This window comes from Ischnura elegans (genome assembly GCF_921293095.1).
Source record: "Ischnura elegans chromosome 13 unlocalized genomic scaffold, ioIscEleg1.1 SUPER_13_unloc_1, whole genome shotgun sequence".
Taxonomy (NCBI): domain Eukaryota; kingdom Metazoa; phylum Arthropoda; class Insecta; order Odonata; family Coenagrionidae; genus Ischnura; species Ischnura elegans.
Window position 1 is genome coordinate 15,109,003 of NW_025791657.1, and position 26,876 is coordinate 15,135,878.

Below are 26,876 nucleotides of genomic sequence, written 5' to 3' on the forward strand. Positions count from 1 at the left end.
TTTCAAAGTTAGCCTGAATTTACAAGGTTTTTGATTGATAATGGTAAATACATCTATTATCTTTATTTCTTACCGTGTTTTGCTAGATTTAAACCCTTATTGTTGAAGTTAAAACAAAAAATCTTGAACTCTGCATTCTTTTCCATTTCTTGCCTTAATGCTCTTTATTTCAGTTCCCTTTGTTTGTTATTTTTGAGTGAAAGTTTTAATTTCGTGTGTAATTGTTGTTTGAAATATTTTTCTGATATGCATAGCTCGGCAAACTCCGCTTTTTATGTTTATATTGTTTATAATTTTATGTATCTAAATGCTAAAAGTGATGACGGAATAAAATTCGTTTATGCCCACATGACATAATTTTGCTTCACTGCGTCCACCCATATGTTATATCTTTGCAGTGTATATCGAAGGATAAGTTATTAAACGTTAATAATGGAACAGCTGTAGGTTAAGTGAGAAGAGACGAATGTTACTTTCGTGATTTTTACAAGATTCTGGCGATCAAAACAAATCTTACTAATATTCTGGGAGCTTATGTCCTGAAATAAAAAAAATCAAGTCTTATGGGTTTTGAAATATAAATAATATGGGATGATAAGCGGCGTGTCAAAGAACCCAACGCTTCTTTGGAGATGGAGCTAGAAGAGTCGGTACTCTTTTCCTACCACGGAGCCCCATTCCCCCACTGGGGACGTGTAGCCCAAGGGAAAGGTATCCTTAGATATGGACGGGTAAATGTTTTGAGTGGGAGTGCATAAGATTAGGGTTTACTCCTGGATTGGTGGGTAGTCCAAAAAAAATAAATTCTTAGAAGTATGTGTTACTGGTGGTAGGGGAGAAGGAGCAGCTACCTTTTTTTCGTCCAGCTCTGCGTGAGAAACTGATGAAAGAATGCTCTGGGGTGACAAAAATACCCTCACTTTGGAAGGACTTCCCTTACATTTTCTTTCCGTTTCCTTTCTTAGCGTTTCACTGACCCAAACATTGAGACTGTCCATACCTTCCCACTAAGCTCCCTTATTCGTCATTTACCACATTATTCCCCCCTCCCACAAAACTTGATTGAACTTCTCTCCACCCTAATGACCCACCCGAGCTGGACCTTCTTGGAATGAAGGGAGGGCCACCGCGGGGCGTTTTGACAAGGCTTTTGTTCCCTGTCCCTCATGCAGCGTTGGAAGGATGAAGAAAAAGATGCTTTTGTATCTAATTGCCTCCTTGCACTCCCAACCTTTTTCGCGATAAGGATTTTCTACTCCTACCTGTCCTAACGATCTGGGTACTCCCCGATCCTTGGCAGTCGACACACTACCACACCTCAACCTCAAAACAACCTCCTGGCATTCCTTCTCCTTTCTCCTCCTCACTCTCCCCTTTACGTTAGTAACACCCCCAATGCATAAAACATTGTGCATTTCAGTACACAAAGAAACGAGAAATATGTTCACAAATTTTCACCCCACGGTAAATTGTCTTTTCACCTATTCATAATAAAACGATTTTTACCATGTAAAGTCTAAACTCATCGTCAGGAAAGAGAAATTATTTTCTATCACACAATTAGTTGGGTAGTTATCTTGATTTCAACCCAATGGTAAACTGTCACGTCATCAGTAACTATATAAACGCCTGCAATTTTGTATAGGCTATCTTAGCCGCAAAGGGATTTTTTTCGAATGAAAGTTACAAGACATATAACAATAACTGTGCGATGTGTTCTTCACGGTAGTCGGTGAAACTTCTGAATCTCCTGGCAAGTTACAGTTACTCATTCAGCGAGAAATATTCACACAACGATGAGGAAGCATTATTCCGCGAATTCGGATAATGCATTGTGTTGAATTTTTCTTAGAATTGCTGCTTGGAGTAATTCTAAACAGAGTCACCCTAGGATTTACCCAAAGGTGACTATCACCACGGCAGGTACGTGGACGCGGAGCGGAGAAGGTGCCCAAGCAAAACTAAGTCGGAAGCCACGGAAAAAGAGGAAAACTTGGCTAGCCATGAGTTTCTATGAATTATTCTTGCGAAAAGATGAAGTTTTTTCAATGAACATTATAACGAAGCAAACATAATGATTCTTAGCTAAAAGAGGAAGCGCAATTGGTATTGTAATATTTTCCTTTTGTTAAATAATTTCACTTGGTTTATAAGTTAAAAAAAATAAATAATAGGATTATAAATAGATTATAGCATTTCATATGAAACATAATTACTTTGACATTAGCATTGAGAGTGCAGACCCTTCCGCAGCGACGAGAAAATTCTCGGCCCAAGAAAAACTAAGTCGGAGGCCCATGAAAAAACAACTTTGACTACTCTTGAGTTTTTATGAATAATTGTTGTAAAAAGGTGAAGTTTTGTCAATGAACATCATAACGAGGCAAATATTTTGATTCTTTGCTAAAATAGAGAGCAAAATTGGTATGGTAATATTTTCCTTTTGTTTAACAATTTCATTTTGTTTATAATGTTTAGAAAATTAAATAATATGATTATAAATGTATTATAGCATTTCATATGAAACATAAATGCTTTGACATTAACAATGAGAGTGCAGTCAACGACGTAGCGACGAGGAAATACTGAGCGCCGCAGCGGCGCCGAAAATCCAACGACGTAACTTTTTCCATTAGAGGCCAATAAAATGTAACCTATCGACACTATGCAAACAAAATTTTATATGTAGACGAAGAAAGCAGAAAAAATAGACAACTGAATATTTTCAAAATGATTCATTGGAATGGACAATTTTTACACCATTTTTAAAACCACGAGCGCCGCTAAGGCGCAGCAAATCCATATGAGGGTTAAAGGGTATTTTCTCTCCCTCTCAATACTGGATTCCCTGACTTCAATAGATTCGCCACAATTTTCAATACCAAGGACATCATTATTGGAGTCTACTTCCCCATCCAAAACACAACCTTGACTTTCTGTCATTGGTCCTTGCATTCTACTCTCATTAAACCCAATTGACTTAACATTATTGAAAGGCAAACTAGATTCATGCCTAGGAAAAAATGCTAAAAAATGGCACACTGCATCATTCTTACCCTTATTGGGTACACTTTCATCCCTTACATTAGGCCTCGCATAATTTTCTAACAAAACATGTCTAGCCTTAATGACTCTGGAGGGATTATTTGGATCAATTTGTCTATAACCTTTTCTTGTTTCACAATACCCAACAAAATTAACCTTTACCCCCTAGCATCCCACTTACTTCTTTTCTGATCAGGAACATGATCATATGCAGGACACCGAAATACCCTTAAATGTTTCAATTATGACATTTTTCCTCCCCACAACTCTTGTGGAGTCTTACCTTGAATAGCTCTATGGGGTAGACGGTTTTTACTGTAGACTGCAGTGTTATAGGTCTCCGCCCAATAACCCTTTGGTAAGCCTGAATCAAACAATGTGCATCTAATCATTACACATATTGTGTGATTAGCACGTTCTGCCACACCATTCTGTTCAGGGGTATATGGGGTGCTAGTCTGATGCTCTAAAACATGTACCCTGAAAAATAATCAAACTTTTCATTAGGTTATTCAAGACCATTGCCTGATCTTACAACCTTAATCCTTTTATCAGTCCTGTTCTCAACCCAAGCTTTAAATTCATTGAATCTATAAAATGTTTCTCTTTTGGATTTCAAAAAAATAGCAAAATGGCTTCCTGGAATAATCATTAACAAGCGCCAACATGAATTTTGCCCCAGCAGCTGAGATATCACTTATTTGACCACAGAGACCCATATTTACCAGACCGAAAACTTGATTAACAGGCATGCTGACACGAATCCATTTTTATACGAAAGCATAGGCATTATGTTGAACATCCTTTTTCGTATTACTTTAGAGCATCCCATGTATGTATTTGTAAGGAGATAAGTGTTTTTTCACTGTTACTTTTTCTGCAGTGTTTTGAAGGAGAAGGGGGAGCTGATGACAATTTGGGGCCTTCTGTGGAGACTAAGGGCTTCACTCATAATGTGATTGAAAACAATTCACAGCTCACATGCTCAGCACAAACCACTGAAATATACATTCCTGTGCCAGACTTGGTACAGCCCACGGACAATGAGTTGGTAAGTTATGTTCTCATGCACAGTGAAACCTGATTTGAACCACCTTCATTTGTACAAATTTCTCGGATGCTATAAGAAAGAGGGTGTGTCTGTCATACATATAAGTATACTCGCCGCGCTGCGCGCGCTCGTTAGGGGGCTACGCCCCCTAAAACCCCCCGAATCCGGCTTCGCCGTCTGCCCCCACCGGACGGTTTCGCCGTCCCACCCGCGGCGTCTCGGAACGGCTTCGACGTTCCTCGTCAGGGGTCGGCTCCGCCGCCCAGATATCAGGGAAGCCCTGTGACGGAGACCCGCTAGTTCCTCGGAACGGCTTCGCCGTTCATCGTGCGAGGGCGGCTTCGCCGCCCAAGGGTTACCCGGGTCCCCCCGAGGCGTCGGCTCCTGGGAACGGCATCGCCCTTCCTCGTGATGGGGCGGCTTCGCCGCCCAAGGTTTACCTGGATCTTCCCGCGCCATCGACTTCTCGGAACGGCTGCGCCGTTCCTCGCCTGTGGGCGGTTTCACCGCCCAAGGGTTATCTCGTCGTAATGGGGCGGCTTCGCCTCCCAAGGTTTACCTATTTCCCCGAGACATCTCCTCCTCGGAACGGCTGCGGTGTTCCTCGCGTGAGGGCGGCTTCGCCGCCCAGGGGTTATCGGCGCCCTCCCTCGTAAGCTTCCTCGTAATGGGTCGGCTTCGCTGCCCAGATATCGAGGTAGCCCTGTGACGGAGACCCGCTAATTCCTCGGAACGGCTTCGCCGTTCATCGTGGGAGGGCGGCTTCGCCGCACAAGTATTACCCGAGTGCCCCGAGGCGTCAAATCTTGGGAACGGCGTCGCCCTTCCACGTGATAGGGCGGCTTCGCCGCCCAAGGTTTACTGTGTCCCCCCGAGCCGTCGACTCCTCGGAACGGCATCGCCGTTCCTCGTCTGTGGGCGGCTTCGCCGCCCAAGGGTTATCGGCGCCCTCCCCCCGTAACCTTCCTGGTGATGGGGCGCCTTCGCCGCCCAAGGTTTACCCGTGTCCCCCCGAGGCGTCGAATCCTGGGAACGGCATCGCCCTTTCGCGTGATGGGGCGGCTTCGCCGCCCAAGGTTTACTGTGTCCACCCGAACCGTCGACTCCTCGGAACGGCCTCTCCGTTCCTATTCTTTGGGCGGCTTCGCCGCCCGAGTGTTATCGGCGCCCTCCCCCCTCGTAAGACACGTATTCGGCTGCTCCACGTGTTGGAGCGGATTGGCCGCCCGAGGGTTCTCGGAGGTTTTCCGTGCATCTGACTCCTTGGAATATCTCCGTCGTTCCTGGGGCGGGGTCAGCTTTGCCGCCAGGGTTTTCACTCCTCACAGAGCAATGCGTACTACCAGCTTTCCCCTATCGTTTACAAAGGCTGCCGTGGGATAATGCGGCTGAATGTAGACGCATGCTAGCCGTGATTGTGGCATTTTAGCTTATGACGATGTTTTGAAGGGGGTCCGGGGTGTTTCCAGGGTTTTTTTATGAATATACTGACAACGGTCGCAATCATCCAAATAAATTCCTTAGCGATGAGTCATAGGAGAAGGGAATTACTGCTAAAATATGCGAAAACACCGAAGAACATGCTATTCACAGAAAAAAAAATAATTTTTTCCCTGGTCTTCTTGGAAGCCACGTGAAATATCGAGGGGTTTTCTTGCATAAAATGTCTTTGTCTACCTACAGTAAAAATTCCAGCGAACTTACTGTAGGGGAACAATGAATTCTCCCGTATTACTCACATTTAGATTACCAATTCTGTGTTTTCCACATAGCGGTGCATAGGCGTTGTAATAAGGCATAACTATTGTGAATTTCGTAGCCGTACCTTATGGGGAAGTGGTTAAAAAAATCGGCATTAGGTGTCCTTGTCCTGGAACCCCTTTTTTACTCTACTATTTTGTTAAGAAATGTACATTTAAAAATTTGAAGTTTTATTGCGGGTGTGTAATTGGGGCAGGATAATTGAACATGACGGGTGAATATAGCCGACACAATTCCCATTTGGAATCAATAAAAACGATACAACTGGGATGAATGGTACACGAAATATACGACTTATTAAGTAATTTTTATTTTTTTGGGGAGGTCACAGGGGGTTTTCGGGGGACCTAAAGTGCTTGTTCTGTATAACGCGGCATCGTTTACCTTGGATAAAAATTTCGGCTCTGTAGCTGAAGTGTAAGCATGCTTTTTCGACGGTGTCACCCGTTAAAATTAAATATTCTGCGTTCTCCTGGTAGCGGCGCGTAGGGGCACGAGAAAGACGTCAATCACCTGAATTTGGTGTCCGTACTACGTCGGGAAGTGGTAAAAAAAAATTCGGAAAATTTTAAAATCGTGTGTTGAGGGAATGCAAACTTCACGGCGGATGTGTTGTAAGTTACCAAACGTTGTAGGAGTCGCAATTTCAATGGAAATACATAATCGTTAATTACTCGAAGTTCGATTAACATATGGATATGAAAGGATAGCCAAAAAATTAAAAAGAAATCTAGTATCTTGCATTTAAGTGAATTTGTCGTGCGATTATTGCAAATTGGTGAAAAAAATTCCGAAATTCGGCCCATAAGAAAAGCATTGAAAATTTGAAAAAGTTAAAAAAAATACTTTAAATCAAAATATTGCAAATACGACCACACCAAAAAATCAACCAAAACACCTAGTATCTCATGCGTTAAGGACTTATTCCTACAACGATTTAAAGTTGGTTTAATAAAAATCCAAAGATAGGCCCATAAGAAAAGCATTGGAAATTTTAAAAAAATATAAAAAGTACTTCAAATCAAAATATGGCAAAATATTTCACATGAAAAAATCAGGCAAAAAATCTAGTTTCTGTCAGTGAAATTTCACGTTCCCGTGACATTTAAAAGTAGGCGAAGAATGGAAAAAGTTTTAGTCCCATAAGGCTCCAATGTTAATTCGGATCGATATATCTCGAAAACCGATCGACTTTTTCGAGTTTTCGGACTTTATCCCCCGATGAATATTTTTTCTCCACCCACGGCGAAAATTTCGTCTTCCCAGCACGTCCGGAAGTGGTCGGGAATTTGTATACGTGAATGAGTGAGTGAATGAATGAGTGAGCTATCTGTCACACATCGGGTTGTATATATTATAGATGTATATAATATAGATTTATGGGAAGTCACTCATAGTTATGCAACCGTCAGTTGAGGGCTTTTTCAGTTTGAAGCAGAAAGCTAAACCACACTAATATTTTTCAGTCAATATCACTTGTACAACACTGGAAATATTCTGATAGAAATTGCATGTATCTGATGGAGTAGACTTGTTGACAACTGTGTGAAATCTCTGTTCAACCCATTTGTCTTGGTTATAACTGGGCTGTCTTATTATTGCCCTTTCTTTGTTTAATCCATCTTTTCCTCCTTCATTTAAATGAAGGATCCAGCTTGTTGTGGCACTTCTTTATTATCCTGGGTAAAGAAAAGATGAAGACAATTCAATGTACAGCGGAACCTCGATCTATCATTCTGTGGCGTTACGTCGTTAAATCTGGTCGATTGTTCATGTAAGCCTAGACGGGAAAACTCCAACCGTCGGTCACAAGCTGGATCAGGGAAAGACTCCACAAACAAGAAATAAGCTCACAAGAAAAAAATTGCCAAAAATAATTTACGAGTATTTTCGTTCAATATCTATTCAAAGTAGAGTATTCAAAATCAGAATTATTACAGAAAACAACGAGGATAACTAATGATCCCATAGGAAACATTACCAAACTAAATACCAGCAGTATAACTTTTCTAAAATCGGCCATGTCCCACTAGCCGTGCGTCCAACAAGAAGGCCAGAGCAGAAGAGAGCTTGGCTATTCCACCACGAGACAGGATTTTGGGGAGGGGTTTTTCCAAGGAGGGGTAGGGAGGATGATGTTCTATCAGCTGTGTCACTGCCCCTGTTGACAGGCTGCTCCGCAAAACATCATCTCTGAGTTGGAGTGAACAGCATACCAGCCAGAATTTTCCCCTCAAACTTCTGGGTTGGAGACATCAGTCGAATCAGAGGGATATTCATTGGAACACAAGGAGGGGAGAGGTGTTGGAGGGAGAGAGAGATGTGATAGGACTATGGTAATACTTCTCACTCCAAACTGCATACTAGAGACTCATCACCCATTTCCCCTTGATTGCCAAGGAGTAAGAATTCCTCCGCAGTAGCCCTATATAAGTCTTGCACTGCAGATAGGCTGGTTTGGGGCTGGTTTTGGATGCTGGTTTCGAATGCTGGTGTCCGGATGCAGGTTTTCCGGAGACAGGATTTTCTGAGACAGGGCCTTAGTGGATAGGGCCTTTGCGCGAAAAACCTTAGCGCGAAAAGTTCTTAGCAGGAGAAGTTCTGCGGATAAGTTCGGAGGAATTTGGAGGAATTTCTTGGGGGGGTTACCAGAAAGTTTTGGGGGCGAAAACACTAAAAAATGCCACAGTTCCAGCTGTTTTGCCTCTGCTCGAAGTGGCCAAAACTCTTATTCAAACCACACGCTCTTTGTGACATTACTCCCCCTCCCTAGTTGAACATTGATATTCTGGAGTTTGATCTGTGAGTGGCAAGAATCTCATTAGTACATTGGCCAGCTGGAGTGGTCTGAAGGAAACACGTTTCCTTTTTATAGAGTGAATGTGTCTCTCTCAACCAAAGGAAGTTTTGCAAGGTCCCTTCAATTGTCACAGTTGCCTTTGCGGTTTGTGAGTGCACATGCCTCAACCGAGGAAACCCCAGTAAAGTACCTTCATCCATTGCAAAAACTTCCTCTTAGCTGGGTGCTTGTAATGAGTTTCCGGTGTGGATGCTGGGGTTGGTCATTACTATGAATGCTTCCGTTCCAGTAAAAGAACACAGTATTTGTTTTTTTCGTGCCTCCTGATCCATACGTTACAGCCAAAGGTGACTTTTTTCATGTTTCAGGATTGAAGCTGTAAGGCTCGCTTTACCTTTCTATAGCAGAATTGGACATGTGAGCGAAGGTGCAGTCAAAATTGCATCGTGCATAACAGTGAAATGCTAGAACACATGAGCCAAAATGAGTGAATGTGAGATGACAAAATATCCCCTGTTCTAATGTTGTTCATGCTTTTGTGCAATTCCTAGCCATTTTAGAAATAAATGCTGTTCTAATCTGAGCAATTCCATGCCCCGTGTAAAACGGCCTTATCAAAGATTTTGGGTTTTTGCAATCTTGAATCACTTGGATTTTTTGTCATTTTGTCATGTCAACTACATAGATGCCCATAGATGTAAAACAGCTCACAAAGAAATCAGTCAATGATCCAGAATGTGGAAATTACTGCTGGAATCGTATATGCTTCTTTCCTGTCACTAAATTTCCTTAGAAAGACGTTTTTTGTAACATATATATGGTTTTTGGTGAGGGATACCCGTAGTAGATTCAAATATTTGATGAAAAGAATTTTTCTTCTGTGGAACGTGTTGGTGTGCTCATAAAAAGGAAAAAATTATTAGAGTTATTGTATAGAAATTTTTTAATATGTAACTCACTTAAGGAGACAATGTCATCACAGACTTCTTGAAATTCTGTCTCAAAATGGATTCACAGATAATGAGGGTTTTACTTAACTCCTTTGCAAATAATGAGAAAACACTAATCTCTCTGTCGCTATTGTTGTGCTGTGGACATTTTTAATACAACATATTATGCATTATAAATGGAAATATAAATCAAATGGAATAATTTCTGAGTTTGAAGGTGAAGAATTTACCCTCTTTTACTCTGGCTAGCAGATTGAGAAGCATTCCACACAAAGGTGTGCAGGGTGAACTGGTCATGTCAGCCATTTCATTTTAGGCTGTCACTAAATTCTTTTGCAAACATGATTTCTGCCAGCTTGAGTGGTCCTAGGTGAAAGGGGAGATTTTATTGTTGTTATATATAATTATTTACATTTTTATTTTGCCCCCATTGATTCGCACCCAGCATTATCTTCTAGGAAACTGTGAAAGATGAGAATAAAGACCCTCTCAGTGAAGATAATTATCCTGTGATGAACACACCCGATGCAGATGGAATTTCAAGTAATGCTTTTGACCCATTGGCAACTGACGACTTGGTAAGTTCACGTTTGATTTGTTAAGGACATTTTTGCTACTACACAAATTCAGTCCTCCATGAAGTATTCCAAATATCATTTACCATAATAACAGTACCTTTTCCCTTCCTTTATCAAGTATGGAATAGGAATATGATCACAGAAATATTTCCTCCAGGGAACATTCCTGTATCAATGGCCAGAAAAGTAAAACCTTAACCCTAACTTTGTCAAATGTGAATAAGTAAACTTGAGGTGTATCATAAGTATTCATTAGAACTTTCACAGTTAATCATGTTGGATAAAGAAAAGCTTCCGGGCTATGCGTCCTTGCAAATTTTTGGGTGGCACCAATGTTTCCTGACTAATTATGGTTTCTTTTTCAAGGGGGATTAAGGGAATCAAAATCCCAAAAGTTTAGGGCCATTGGCCCAAAAGTTTTGTTTTACATAGAGATGTGTAGTTCTTGAAGAAATTATTCAAAATGAATGGTTCATTGTTCTGAACAGAATGGGGGCATAGAGCTGCTCTGATCTCTCACCTTTGCTCACTGAGCAATTGAGGGCTCTGATGTTAAGGCATTTCCCATTTTTATCAGCATAGAAACACCATGCTCTCTTCCAATCACCACAAAACAGAAGGGTGGATCCACTTCATAAGTCTTAAGATATCTTTGAGGCAACTCTCCTGTCTGCTAACCTTTTCATTGGTACATATTTCTTCTCTTTTACTTCATTTATAACCTTTACTATTCTTCCACCAGTACTTCTATGACTTTTTATCAGGCCATCAGTCTCATTATGTGGTATAACTAACTATATATGCCCCCATTCTGTTCTGTGGTATGACGTCAGTCTCACATAACTAAGTATTACTGCTTACTGTCAAGGGTTTTCAGAAGAATTCTCTTATCTGCCAGTCTTTGTAGCACTTCCCCATTACTTACATGGCCGATGCATTTTATCTTCATCATTATTTGGCTGCGCCATATTTTGAATGCTTCTACTCTAGACTTTTCTGCTGCTGTCAACATCCAAGCCTCGCCTCCGTGAAGAGACATGTTGAAATGTGGTGACATGTTGCAAACAATATGGAAGGAAAACAAGTGAAATTCATGATACCTATTGTAGCATTTGGTACTCTCACGCTGAGTTATTGTGATGTCATGAATAATAGATCGCCGATGATAGTGTGGCTGGGTACCCCTAATGATTTGATACATGATTCCCTGGTGAAATCCTTCCAAATGAGAAAAACCTTTCATGGTGAATGATAAATCCTGTTGTGTTGGTTCTGGCTGGCTGTATTGCCACATAATCAGGTGATGCAGTTTCTAGTCAAATCTACCAAAAATGAATTGCTCCCAAAAAAGGCATATTCTAATTGTAGCAAATGAGGATGTGGTGAGAACTGTATGGAGTAAATTATATGGGGGACTCAGGATTTGTCCTTCACCATATTTTGAAAGGGTGTTAGGTAGATGTTGGCAAACCAGAGTAGCTATTGAGAGGCATCAATTTCTTTCCGTGAGCTGATTTTAATGGTGCATGTTATGCATTCAACTTCGATTGAAATGAAATATAATGATTTCTTATAATGGATGAAATCAACTTTTTTGTACTCAATCTGCACATGTATACAAAGAATCTTGGTTGTCGATAATGATGTCATGAGACCTTGATGTCTCAAATTATTGCTGATAAATTTGTTGTTCTTTTTTAGGAAGGTTTTCCTATGGCTAATTGAAAAGGCAGAGTAACTAAATGGGCCATATTTTGTTAAGTCGATAAATTTATCCCGCCTTTTCTGAGGTCAGAATAGCTAATCAGGAAATTTTCCAGCTATGCATATGCCCTATATTTGATGTGTTGGTTGTGATCTTTTTGCTTCTAATAGCAATTGGTGAAAACCTGTATCAATGAAGTGTTAATTCTCTTTTTTCCTCAGGGTGGCATGGTAACATGTGGGTCCACTTCTGTGAAATCAGATCTGTTCAGTGATGATGGAGGAGGATATGCACTCAATGCAAGCATTAATGACCTCGTGTTCCAAGCTTCTGATCAGGTAGTCATAATAATAATAATATTAATAAAAATATTTTAATTGGTCCAGTGATTTGTTTAGACAAACATAAGACATGTAAAGGAGTGCATAAGGTACAAAAACAGTACTAATGAAGAAAGAAAGAAATTTTTTTATGAATAAATTCATTGTAACTATGTATATAGTTTTTTGCTCAAAAAGTTGCAGTTAACATGAACACAACGGGGTGATATAATATAGTAAATTTTTGAAGTAGGGGGTGGCTGGCTGTGGAAGGAGAGATTTTACGTAAGAGCTGCAGCATCCTCTTTTGAATTTTGAAGATTATTTTATAATTGAATCTACGGCCCCAGATAAGGATACTAAACATCACATTCCGGTAGAATTCACCATAATAAAATGGGATTTATACATAAGTAACTATAATTTATCTGATAGAATAAAAAAAACAAGTAGACCTCATTTTTCTGCAGATCTTCTGAATGTGTTCTTCCAAGGAGACTATTATCAAGTTTTACGCCCAAATATGGAGAACTAAGGTTTTGTGGAATATACATAAATTTTTACGGAGATCCATTAGTGTGGAGCTGGTTGCATACACTGTAGAGTCACGTGCATTGGTAAACCTTAAAATTAAAAAAAAAAATATATTCAGATTATTACCTTAAATGTTATATTCGTTTGCTTAAAGTAACACACTTCTTAAACAGTTGCTACCTGTGAAGCACCCGTAAAAAAGCACCAAATATCAAAATGTTATGATAATAGCATGCCGACGATCATTTTAGGCTTAATTCTTGCATGTAAAGAGGGAGGTAATTTTCCCACTGTACTTAAGGTTAGATAGGCAGTGGAATGAGTGAAACTCTCCGTTATTGTTTGCAAGCTATAAATTGCTCCTTTATACTCCTTAGCTATTTATTTCCTGGCTCACTACAGAAATAAAAACTGCTATGCCGACGTAGGGAATAACAACCCCTTGCATTTTCATAGTAACCTTTGTTAGATGAAAGAATGGAATGGTAATAGTAAAAAAAAGCAGGGATTATGGTTATCATCCACAAAACGCAGACGAATTTTTAAAGGCTACCATGGGAATTAAAGGTTGGTAATAGGTCCAGGCATTGTAGTAGGATGAGCTAACAATATGATGCAGTCTTGGCTAGTGAGTTAACTCATCTATCTCTCAACACAGCATGCTTTGTATTTTTCCCATACTATTGCGAGTGATTTGCCCAAAATTGAATTTCATATCTATATTTTGAAAGATTAATAAGAATTTTGATCATGATATAAAACATCTAGCAGATAAAATCCACAGAATATAAACACTTTTAGCATGTGTGGAAGATGAGTCAAAGTAGAGAATAATGAGGGCAACAATATTTTGAAGCAATTTAAAAAATTAAACTCAAGTCCCAGTCATTCTGCTGCCGACCATACGTGCCAATATGGCCGACATCAGTGAAGATCGTTGCGCTTTGTGCTCCGATAAATTTGACGATAATAGCATTATTATTACGTGTAGATTTGATTGTCTGGCTAAATTTCATTCGCAGTGTACCAATTTAAATAAGGCTAGCTTAAATGCCTTAAATTCCAGCCGAGAATTGATTTATCAGTGCAATAACTGTCAAGTTTTGCCTGCGCGACGAATCAGCCAAGTGAAGAGCACATTGTCTCAGCTAGTGATGGGTCAACAAGACTTAAGATCGCTTATTGAAGGCCTAGTGTCTAAGGTTTCACAGTGCTGTGATACCATTTCAGCTCAAGACAATCAAATACGGCAACTCAAAGATGAGATTCGTGTTTTAAAAAACAATAGTGGCAACCAGTCTGGCACTAAGCAAAAGATTGTAAAATCCGTATCTTTTGACGATCGCTGCCCCCCGAATGTGGCATCTGAAAATAGTGACACTAAGAAGAATTACTCTTCCATGCTGAGAGTAGATTACCAATCAAAAGAAAACCTAAAGACATCGGCTGACCCAATTACATCCAGAGAAAATGCATTTGTGCCTTCGACATCTGCGCGAAAGATTCCGATGCAGTTTACTGATGAGACAAACATTCTGAAAAATTGGGGGCATCATCTCCATCCCCTAATGGAACCTCCTTGCGGGAGGACATAAATAAGGAGAAAAACAACGACTTGGAGTACACTGTGTACGAGAGCAAAAGAAATCGGCGGAGGACAAGAAAGTTTGGAACTGCAAACGACAGTTCGGGCTGTCCCTTTAAGGCGTTGGAGAGGAAGGCGTATATACACGTTTGGAGGCTCGAACCACAAATCAAAGATAAGGAAATTAAAGATTATCTTGAACAAAAACTGAATTCTACCGTGAATGTAGAGACTTAATATGCCAGGGGTCCCTATGCCTCATTCAAAATTACTGTCGATTTTTCTAAGTTAAACCAAGTCCTAGATGCTAGTCTGTGGCCAGAGAATGCTGCAATTGAAAAATTTAAATTTAATAGAAACCTTATGTGAAGTAAAGTAAATGGTTCTGCAGCTGGTGTTCTGTCCAAACAAAGTGCCTCATTCTGACTAGAACAGCCCATAAAAGTGATGACTCTTAATATTCAGTGTTTGAGAAATAAAATAGATTGTTTAGAGTTATTAATTAATGAGAATTATGCTGATGTAGTGTGTATTACTGAACATTGGCTCAGGCCGGAGGAACTCATTAGTGTGAACATTGATGGTTTTTATATTGCCGCAGCATACTGTAGGCAAAATTTCAAATGTGGTGGTGTCCTTATCTTTGTCCGTAATGGATTATGTTCCAATGACTGCAAGAAAATTGGTAATTTATGTTTGGATAAGGACTTTGAATGCTGTGTAGTTGATCTCCTCATCAATAAGCAACACGTCTACATAATGAGTGTATATAGATCACCAACAGGTGATCAACAGCTATTTTTAAATAATTTAGCTAAGGTTTTAGAGATATCTTTATGTACAACCAACTTCATGATTGTGTGTGGGGATTTTAATATTCATCTAGATCAGAATGACAATGTGAGGGATAATCTAGTGGATTTAGTCTCGTCATTTGATCTAAAACAAACCATTTTCCTACCTACTAGAGAAACGTCCAACTCTTCAACTATAATAGATAACATATTCACAAATCTGACCTTCAATAGTGGTACTGTGATAGAATCCCATCTTTCTGATCACAAAGCCTTAAAAATATCTGTTAATATACCAGTTGCTACAAATTCATCAACCAACAGTGAATTTCGCCCTAAAAAAAGGTACTTTACAAAAGAAGCAAAGGAGGAATTTTGTAATATTTTGCAAAAAACCAATTGGGAATTAGTGTATGGCACTAATTCTGTCAATGAAAAGTTTGACACTTTTCTCAATATTTTTCTCACTATTTTCAATGGCTGCTTTCCTCTACAAGCAACCAAATCAAGAAAGCTCCATAATAAATCTTGGGTAACCCCAGAGATTTCTCGTATATCAAAGGAATTAAAATTCCTTTGGTCAAGATTTAGAGATACTAATGATAATAGAATAAAACACCAGTATTCAAATTGTAAAAAGTTCTACTCCAAATTAATAACTGATACTAAAAGAAATTTCAACGTTAACTCCATTTCTTCTTCTGAAAACAAATCCAAATCAGCTTGGAAAATCATCAACAACTACTCTGGTAAATCACAGAGAAAAAATTTTATTGACTCAGTCCTTGTTGATGAGGAACTGGTGTCTAAACGCAGTGATATAGCCAACCATCTCAATCACCATTTTCTTAGCTCCCTTGAAAATTCCTTGCCCACAAATCTTGCTCCCCAATCACCTAGAGGCCAAAACATAGTCACATCAGCAGCCAAAAACATTTATCTCTATCCAACCTGTGAAAAAGAAGTGGAACAAATTATAAACAAAATTAGCAAAAAATTTTCAGCTGGCTGGGATGAGGTGCCATGCTCACTCCTTAAGGGGAACTGCATTAAATATATTTTAGCTCCCATTACCCACATTATTAATGCTTCTCTGTCTTCAGGTGTATTTCCCGAGAAATAGAAATTTTCAGTTGTCATGCCTCTATACAAAAATGGGGATTACGAGGTAATGGATAATTATCGCCCTACATCAAAAATCTCTTTATTCTCTAAAATATTTGAAACTATAATTGCTAACAGAATAATGGAATTTCTAATAAAAAATAGTATCTTATCTAAGTCCCAATTTGGCTTCTTAAAAGGGCATTCGGCCGAGCTTGCTTTTTACAAATTTCTTGATTCTGTACTTGATGGCCTAGACAAGCACGTTCACACACTCTGCATATCCTACGATCTTAAGAAAGCTTTTGACTCTGTTGACCATGTGATTCTTCTTCATAAACTTCACTGCTATGGGCTAAGAGGTATTGCAGCAGATTTAATACAATCTTTCCTGTCAAAGAGAATGCAATGTGTAACTATTTCTAGTAGTAATATGAAAAAATGGTCTTCCTCCTATCGGGAAGTTGTCAGAGGGGTTCCCCAAGGCTCCATCCTGGGACCACTGCTATTTTTGGTTTATATTAATGACCTACCTAACTCATTAAATGGTGAAGTATTTATGTATGCAGATGATAACAATCATTTGATAAAGCAGGCAGGAAATGTTGTTCTACCAGCTCAGGAGGCTGTCTCAAATATGGAGAGTTGGTGTTCCCTGAATAAGGTTGTAATAAATAAGACTAAATCATCCTATACGTTATTTCATCCATTTAAGAAAAAAATTGACCATAGTCCATACATTAAGTTTATGGACAGTAGTCTTAGACGTACCACAGATACTAAATTCCTAGGCTTGTATTTAAATGAAAGCCTCAGCTGGGACAGTCATATTGACTATCTTGCCTCTTCAATTGCCTCTGGTTGCTACTTGATCAGAAGAATTATAATATTAACAAATACTGACACAGCCATCACGCTATATTATGCTCACATATATAGTAGACTGAAATATGGCATTGTAGCATGGGGTAATTCCCCTAAATCCGAACGAATCTTCAAATTACAAAAGTGGGCCATACGAATTATTTGTAATGCAAGACGAAGAGACAGTTGTAGAGACCTATTTAAAAAACTGAAGATTATGCCTCTGTCTTGTATTTACATGTATGAGTCAATATTATTGGTAAAAAATTTTCGAGGTAAATTTAACTTGAAGACAAATGAAAATGTTCATAATCATGATACGAGAAAAAAATCTAATTATATAACTAGTACTCACAACCTTTCTCTGTTCAGCAAAGGGCCTGCATATATGGGATGCAAATTGTTTAACAATTTACCAGATGGAATAAAAAATGTGCAAAGACTAGAATGTTTTAAACATAAATTAAAAGAATATTTACTTGACAATTGTTTTTACAATGTAAAAGAATACTTGTATAAAGACATGTAATATTGCTGTATTTTGTTTAAATTTCTTTATATATGTACTGTCACTTTATTGACGGGGCCTATATATGTCACTACATATCAACGGGACCAATAAAATATTTATTTATTATTATTTATATTTATTTATTCATTCAAACATTAGACAAAAAATCATTCACATTATGTAGTAGTTTACACACAATACACATGTAGTAGTTTTTTATTAGTAGTATTAGTAGAATTAGTATCAAGTAAAAACTTGATACTAATTCTGCATTTTCTTGATAGCATGAGTTGTTTCCCTTTTTGAGCACTCTGATACATAATAGTTATTGTACAATTTAGTGCATGTAAATGTGACACACAAGCTGTAACTGTTAATATAAATGAGTGAATTTTTGGGGTAGTGTATAGATATTTATCAATGCAATATATGATAATCATTTTTTTTTGGCAAACTCACCAAGCTCATTATATATTTCCATCTCCCTGTCTTTAATGATGCTGATTGTAAACTAATATGCAGGCAAAGGCGTTTACATCTTCCCAAGGTGAAGAGGTGGATGCTAAAGGTAGTGGAGGCATCATGACAGGCCTTGACTCTATGCAGGTTTTAGCCAAGAAAGAACTATCTCCCAAGGAGACTGATGCCACTGAGGTATGCATGAAATTCACATTCAATTAACCCATTATTCCCCATATTGCATGTTGGGCTTTTACCTTTGGTTATTTTTTTATGTTACGGTTTCTTTTGACCTAGTTAAGATTAATTTTTTGAAAAAATTATCATATTCATCATAATATATGATTTGCATTATGTTGTGTTTACGCAATGCTGGGTAAACTCCGGAAAATAAAAACAAAAAAGAACTTTTCAAAACTTAGGTTGCATATTTTATTTTTCATCATCTTTTCTGATGCAATGTTCAATAATATTCTGCGTGGAATTAAACAGCTACTTTCACAACAGAACTTATCTCTGATTTGCACACTCGACATCTTGGCTGGGAATTATAAGTATGCCTGAAAATGAAATGCCCTATTCTCCCTTGACGAGCATGCTGGGGTTTGTAATTTTTCCTAAGGTTTCCTGCCATTGGGCACCGATTTTCATGCCAAATGTCATCAGCAATTGTATTGGAAACAATTTCTTGCCTCAGTAGAATTTTACGATCTCGGACCAAAATTCTAACAAAGGAATGCCTTTGCCCATGACTTTCGCATAAAATCACAACGGATTCACTGCTGCACTTTGAGATCTATATCATTATTTTTAAATATGTGCACGGCATATTGTAACCGTTGCCGCTTGGCAATTGCCGCTCACAATGAAAGGAGAACTGCTTCAATATCGTGAGTGATTATGTTTGTGTGTATACAGTGAAAATTGAATGGAGTGTTGAGTGTTTCCCCCTCCCCGCACGATTCCCTACTTTTGCAATTTTGTGGTTTTTCTGTGATCTGTATGCGACCAGTGGAAGGTCCACATTTTTCCCAATCCCCTCCCTGCAAATACCTGTGAGCAGCAAATGGAGAGTGACGGATTCGGCACCCCTTCCTTCTACAAAATGAGAACATGCTTTGGCTATCCCCCTGCCGCATGGTGAGGATTCTATGAAGACCCGCTTTTTCCTGAGTTTCCTCCAGTTGTCCCAACCTCAGAAAATACCAATCTTTGTTAATTAAGCACGGACGAATTCCAGCTTGAGGAGACATATCGACCCCAGCTTTGTGTTACAGCAAAAGGCTATGCCCGACAGTTTGAGGAGAGGCAGAATGAGCAGAGAATAGTTGAGGTTAGCCTGTGAGGTGAAGAGTGGCGAAGAAGAGGAAATAGGAGAACTGATCAGTGGATTTGCCGTGCCAAGAGGAATAAGGTCAACCCACGACACCTTGAATTAAATATTCTCTTAGCCTATGGTGAATGAAGACGCTGCTGGAGCCAGCTGAGGAGGTCATCCCCATCCATGATGGAGAGCCAATAAGTAAAACTGTTATCCTGCTGGACTTCCCCTCAGTTAAGAAGATTCACAAAGAAATCCCCTATGCAATCAAGAATAGAAGAACTAACTCTGATAAAGACCTGTTGTCCTGCAATATTTGTACCTTCCCTTTTTTTATTCTTTTGGCCCTCCCTTTTTTGACGGAAAGGAATTAATATTTTAGTATTTATGACAGCGTATTATTGGGGAGTGCTTAGGATTAGTGTTGGCATTGTCACTTTCATTTCTTTTATATTTAGCAGAAGCTTCACTAGAAAGGAAGATTCTTTTGTTTCTTGCGATTTTAGAGATGTCATTTGTATTTGATAAGTATGAAATCTGCTTACTTTCAGCCTATTGATACAGAGGATGGAGAACTGGTTCTGAATCCCACAATGGCCATAGAGTCTATGACAGAGACGGAGGGTGAGTGATCTTCAGTGTTTGAAAATGACGCTTCACTGAAATGACTTATAACTGAGTCCAACTAGGCGAATGTCCCAAAAATGAATTTCAAAATTCAATTAAATTTTGCAAACATTACATTAATTTTTTTAAATATAGTTTTTTTTTCTATTTTACACATGAATTGGTCAATATATCTCTCAGACTCAGAATTCAATAAAATTATGAATTTAATTTTTTTCGTACTTCCTTTCTACTCTATATTTTAGAAAAGCTAGTTCTTCGTCAATATTTTCATAAAGTTCACTGAAAATTTTATTTTTACATGTGGCTTGACCCCGGGTCCTCAATGTAACAACTGGGCACTTTGACCACTGCACTAATGCTCACCCTTTGCAGAGTGGCTCTTATGCATGGATATATTTGACCTGTAAATTTTAAACTGCATTTCAGTTTAAATAATTTGGTTTCATAACCCCATATGGGGCTGATTCAAGGACTGCCCCCGGTGGGCAATGTATTACACAAGAAAATCTGATTGAATTCTGAGACCCGGTTTTTGGACATTTCCATTGTGATAGATGTAGCATCTATATTTTTAATCCATCTATAAATTCTATGGTTTATGATTTATAGTTCTGCTTGAGATTGTAATCAGGTCGGCAAATATCTAATAAAATTTTCGTCATGCTTCAGTGACATTAACCAATATATGCAGTTATTTGCATTCATATGGGAATTCCAGTGTACTCTACCCAACAATTTAGTCTTTCAGACTAGGTAATAGAAAAAATACCAATGAATAACTTGTGAAGAATAATAAGCATGAGATTCCAATTATGTACCATGTCAACTGTGCCGTCCATAGACAAAATGAACTTTTTTTGTGCTCTAGGCAACTGCTTTAATAGGCCTAACAGTTGTTCATGGATAAAGTGTGATGAGGTAAAAACTGATTTGCCTAAAAATAGGCTAAACTCAATTTCAAAACCTTGTGTGTAGCAGTTGTAGTTCTGCAGAGTAGGGACAGTGGGTAACCAGGCCCTGCTAACTTATTCTCGTTAGCTAAGATTTCAAGGCTATAGCTTCTTCCAAATTGTTAAAGGTGGTACAGCGATGTACAAGGCATCACCCTTTTTGAGGGAGGATATGAGAAGTTTGAATTAATTATTTAACTTCTGCTGCTAAGTTTATTTTTTATTAGGATGTTTTAGTGGTATTTTCTACACTGCTTCACATTTAAATACTTTGAGTTTTATGAAAATCGCTGTGGACTTTTTTAAAATCGTAATATTAATGTGGTCATTGCTTCTGAAAATAGATAAATTATAAGGGAAGAGTTAGGGAATTGGAAAATGGATACACGTTTGCAACCTATAAATCAGGTATCATTGCCAATTTTCAGTCTTTTCATGTGAAGTCTATGAGTCGACAAAGTGAGGAAATGAAATAGATATTCTTTAAGACTTACTCATGAATCAGGCTTCATGGTGATTGCTTGCTCGACGTAATCCATGATGAATTCAACCCTGAATACTGGGTCAGCAAGTGAAACCAGACGATTGTAGATTGCCCTAAGACGGAGTCAGGAAGTAGTATGTGGGAAGGCCTACTGATGTATCACAAAATGTACTGTGTGCTTTTTCAGTGCGTCTTTGCATTCAAAGCCTTTTATCAAAATTTTGGATGCATTTTGCAAACACGCAAGCTTTTGGCCATTTTAACATTCTGTGTTACTGGTCTGTTCTGATGGCTTTTGAAACTAATCCGTTCTGAACCATCTACACTCTCAAACTAAGACTGTCAGAAAGACATATCAGAGGAACTGTGAGAGCACATTCAAAGAGAGCGTTAGAAACCTTTCCACTCTTCTCATATGGGGTGTGCATTAGGGCGGATCGGAAAATCGATTTTTTCGAATCCATCTGGCCCAGTGAAAAAAAGTTGTGGGACCGATGAAAAATAAGGCCTGAAAAATTTGAGACCTCTAGGTTAAACCCTGACCCTCGCTCAAATGCAATTTAGAGGGGGAGGGAAAAAATTCTAAATATGTAATATTTTATGGTCATTCCCTATAGATTTTGCCGAGTTACTGCCCTTTTAGGGCAAACGTTTCGTGCATTTTGACGTATCTGCCATCGTTTAGCCACAAAATGCCTAATTTGAGTCCGCGTCCGCGAAGAAAATAATACAACGCCCACGCAGCGTCGCGGATACAAGACCGGCAGGCCGATCCCGTCCCCTCCCCGCTTGCTTCTTCCCCTCCCATGCCACAAATACAGCAAAATTTATCCCGTGTGTGCTGCTAGGAGGGCGTTCATCTTTGATAATATAAATCGGAGGATGGTAGAAGATAAAAAAGGATGCTTAGTGAGACGACTTGTCTCTTATTTGGCGCCTCGTTGGCGTTAAAGAAATCGATGTTACCAACATTTACAGAAGTGATGAAATATTTTTCAATCCGAGAATGCAGGAAAGGAGTCTACGGTCTATGAAAAGGCCTCTCGAGTGGCTATAAAGGCGTTCGAACTATGCTGACGCACTTCTCTTCCATTATGTGTGTGATTTATTGGATATAGCGGTACAGCAGGAAGTGCTAAAACTTACGGAAAATGCGAGTAGACCAAAATTAACTCGGCAAAAACTATAGGTAATGACCATCTATTATTACATTTTTAGAATTTTTTACCTACCGCTCTAAATTGCATTTGAGCGAGGGTCAGGGGTTCACCTAGGGGTCTCAAATTTTTCAGGCCTTATTTTTAATCGGTCCCACAACTTTTTTTCACTGGGCCAGATGGATTTGAAATAAATCGATTTTTGCGATCCGCACTAATGTGCATTCCCTGAAGCCATAATATAAAATTCCGGATCCGATGCCCTCGCTACTATGGATCCAATGTATCTGGTGAAGGGCAATGAGCGGATATTGGGATATGATGCATCCCATCTGACCATCCCTATAAAATACATAATGACCTAAAGTATGAGATCATTAATTCTTCCCTGCGTTTATACTTGGAATAATTCTGTAAATAATGCAAGGTGTAGTGGCTATGAGAGTTTCGTTAGAAATAGAGAATAGTGCCCCTTACAGAAGGTGTTCTTCATTTACTGCTAATGTTGTTCTTACAAATATTTCTTTTTTTAATATATGTTGTCCTTGAAGGTAAGTTCTTAGGATATCATTATAGTAGTTCATATTATTACCCCTCCATCTTCCTCTCTATTATTAATTATGCTGACAATGATGGTTTTGTGAGCCATAATTTCCTTCTGGCCCCCATAGTTTATTGTCAATTTTTACTGCATACTTTAAGTCTTACATTACAAGAAAGTATTTGCATTTAATAATCCCTGACTTTACTTATTTTTATGTGAATTTCTTTTCTAGAGTCCCCATTTCCTGAAAGAGCCTCAGCCTTGTTTGCAGGGAATAATAATGTGAGGGAAGTGAGGAGACGCTTCATTGTAGATGGGAAATCATGCACAGGTAGTCCTCACACAGCAAAGAAGCCTTACTCATGCGGTGAAAGTGATAAGTCTTTCTCTCGAAAGAGCAACCTTGTCCGTCACATTGGAACTCATACGAAGGAGAAACCTTATTCTTGCGATGAATGTCAAAAGTCTTTTTCTCAAGAGAGTCACCTAATCTATCACATTCGGACTCATACGAAGGAGAAACCTTATTCCTTCGGTGAATGTGAAAAGTCTTTCTCTCGAAAGAATAACCTTGTCCGTCACATTCGGACTCATACGAAGGAGAAACTTTATTCTTGCAATAAATGTGGTAAGTCTTTCTCTCATAAGAATACACTTGTCATTCACATTCGCACTCATACGAAGGAAAAACCTTATCCGTGCAATGAATGTGATAAGTCTTTCTCTCAGAAGGGTAGTCTTGTCAGGCACATTCGGACTCATACGAAGGAGAAACCTTATTCTTGCAATGAATGTGATAAGTCTTTCTCTCAGAAGGGTAGTCTTGTCAGGCACATTCGGACTCATACGAAGGAGAAACCTTATTCTTGCAGTCAATGTGATAAGTCTTTCTCTCATAAGAATACACTTGTCATTCACATTCGCACTCACACGAAGGAGAAACCTTATTCGTGCTATGAATGTGATAAGTCTTTCTCTAAAAAGAGTCCCCTTGTCAGTCACATTCGGACTCATACGAAGGAGAAACCTTATTCTTGCAATGAATGTGATAAGTCTTTCTCTCAGAAGGGTAATCTTGTCAGTCACATTCGGACTCATACGAAGGAGAAACCTTATTTTTGCAATGAATGTGATAAGTATTTCTCTGAAAAGAGTCACCTTGTCTGCCACATTCGGACTCATACGAAGGAGAAACCTTATTCCTGCATTGAATGTGATGAGTCTTTCTCTAAGAAGAGTAGTCTTGTCAGTCACATTCGGACTCATACGAAGGAGAAACCTTATTCTTGCAGTCAATGTGATAAGTCTTTCTCTCATAAGAATACACTTGTCATTCACATTCGCACTCATACGAAGGAGAAACCTTATTCGTGCAATGAATGTGAAAAGTCTTTCTCTGGAAAAAGCAACCTTGTCCGTCACATTCGGACTCATACGAAGGAGAAACTTTATTCATGCAATGAATGTGGTAAGTCTTTTTCTGAAAGAAGCAGCCTTAACAGCCACATGCGGATTCATACCATTTAGAATCCTTATTCGTGCAATGAATGTGAAAAGTCTTATGCTACCAGACAAAGCCTTGTCTTACACATGCGGGTACACCGGTAAGAAGATTATTCTAACAATGAATGTGAAAAGACTTTCTCCTGATAAAACCACCTTTTCTTACGTTTGGAAACACAAAGGGTTATGTCTTGGTCGTCTTATTAATTCGTATTCATTAGCAATGAAGGTAAATAATTCTTAATATTATGAGTTCCGCATGAATGAAATAATAAAATGTACCATAATGTTTAAAATGGTAAAAAATATTCAGTTACTCCTGTGACCGTATTTCATTTATGTTTAAGTATATTTATTCTTCTAAATGTTAAGGACTAAAAAATTTATTCCTTTATATGTAATTGCAACTTTTTAATGATAGAAAGTTATTTACATTTAAATGTAAGACGTGCGTAAATTATTTTTTATTATTACGTGTACTGCTTGTATGTAATGAAATATATGTTTCATAATTTTGAAATTGATATAATAATATTCAGTTAGGTCTGTGACCTAATTTGATAGATGTTCAAGTAAATTTTATCTGCTATATTTTCAAGGATTAAATAATTTATGCCCGTTTATTTATCTGGTTATTTTTTTACTGTTAGAAAACTACTTAGGTTTAAAGGTAAGTTATGCATTTCAACACCTTCGATAAATACTTGAGGCACTTTTTCTCAAGAGTAATTTTCAATGTAATGTCAATGTTTATTGTGTGATTAATCAGTGTTTAATTTTCTAATTAATGTTAGTTCATGTAGTGCTTTTATGTAAATTATATGTTCAAATGACTATAGTATGTCCTCTTGAAAGCACATCTAGCCATGGTTAATGCTTAAATGATATATGCCAGGTATTTTTTTCTCAGGTGAGTGGCCATATATTTGATGGTAACTGTGTCCCGTTTATAGACACGAAACAAATAACTTCCGTGCTATGTACAGTGGTTTGCAAAAGTTTCTTAACTAATTGAGCGGCGCCACTTCTGCTCCTTCAGAGAAATTAAGCTTCACTTACTGCTATTATTGTCCTTGGTTACGCGCCGCATATATTTCGTTTGTTTGTAAATAGATGTTGTTCTCGAAGGTAAGAGCGTAGAATATATCGTGTTATTGCATATTTATCTTTCTTTCGTTGATTTATTTAGTTGCAAATGATTTTTTCGTGAGCTCCAATGACTTTCTGGCTTCCAGAGTTCCTGTCGGTTTGTATTTTGCGTATTTTAAGCCTTGCACTGCATTGAACTATTCGTGTTTAATTATTACGATTATTGTTTCAATTTAACCTCATGTGTATGGGTGCCATATGTAAATTTAACTTATGATTACTTCTGTGCGTGAAATAGTGTATTGCGGTGTTTTCTAAAGTAGATATTTGAGGTTAGTGTGCACTACTTCGCTCGTTTTCCAATTGCATTTTCGTGAGGTTGATGACATTTTCTGTATTGTGAAGTGATTGTGCCAAACATATTTGTCGGAACGGAGATTTACTTTGTTTACTGCGGTGTGTTAATATCCAAAATACGTCGAGAGAAATAATTAGGTGCATATTCAATATTTCAGTGTTGGTATTACGGTTGCCGTCGCCTCAGGCAGGCATTTGTTTCTCTTGAGTGAGCATACGAAGGTAAAAAATCGTGTGACGAATGATATGATATGAGTTTTGATTCAGATTCGCGAGTAATGGTGCAATTATTCTAAGCTTTTTGTGTGCGCTACGGCAATCTAAGAATGGTATAAGTTAGCGATAGCCTCTAAATTGCTAATTAAATGAAGCTTAAGGTTGGAGGATGGTGAATTGTTGGCGTTCCGGTATATATTCGCGTTTCTCTATCATGCCCAAGGGATGTAAATTCAACTTTTCTTTCGTTTAATTTCATTGAGAAAATATTTTTTCCCGTTGCGTTATTATTATTGATTTACTTCCGACTGATAACGTATTCTACTAGCGAATGAAAATTTCCTTCCTTGTCTAATATGAGAGTCAAATACTTATTTCTAGCGATCCCTAATTCGGACACATGTCGATTGCACGTCAGTATTCTGTGATGATCAATATTATTTTTAATTTCGTCATCTGAGTGATTATATAATGTTATAGCCGTGGTTATAGCTGTGTTTTCAGCCTTCATAACCTTCACATACTTCTGGAATTTGTTTTTATTTACAATTCGTGCATCATATG

The 26,876-nt window shown here is 38.4% G+C and overlaps 1 protein-coding gene across 1 annotated transcript; it reads left to right on the forward strand.

Moving 5' to 3' along the window:
• Positions 1-4,063: 4,063 nt before the first annotated feature.
• On the forward strand, positions 4,064-25,036 carry LOC124172028 (gastrula zinc finger protein XlCGF57.1-like). Its single transcript, XM_046551432.1, has 6 exons — positions 4,064-4,096; positions 10,066-10,185; positions 12,112-12,228; positions 18,125-18,256; positions 19,934-20,006; positions 23,380-25,036. Exons 2-6 carry the CDS (start codon positions 10,120-10,122, stop codon positions 24,672-24,674), a joined length of 1,683 nt encoding a protein of 560 aa, XP_046407388.1. The 5' UTR covers positions 4,064-4,096; positions 10,066-10,119; the 3' UTR covers positions 24,675-25,036.
• Positions 25,037-26,876: the final 1,840 nt, after the last annotated feature.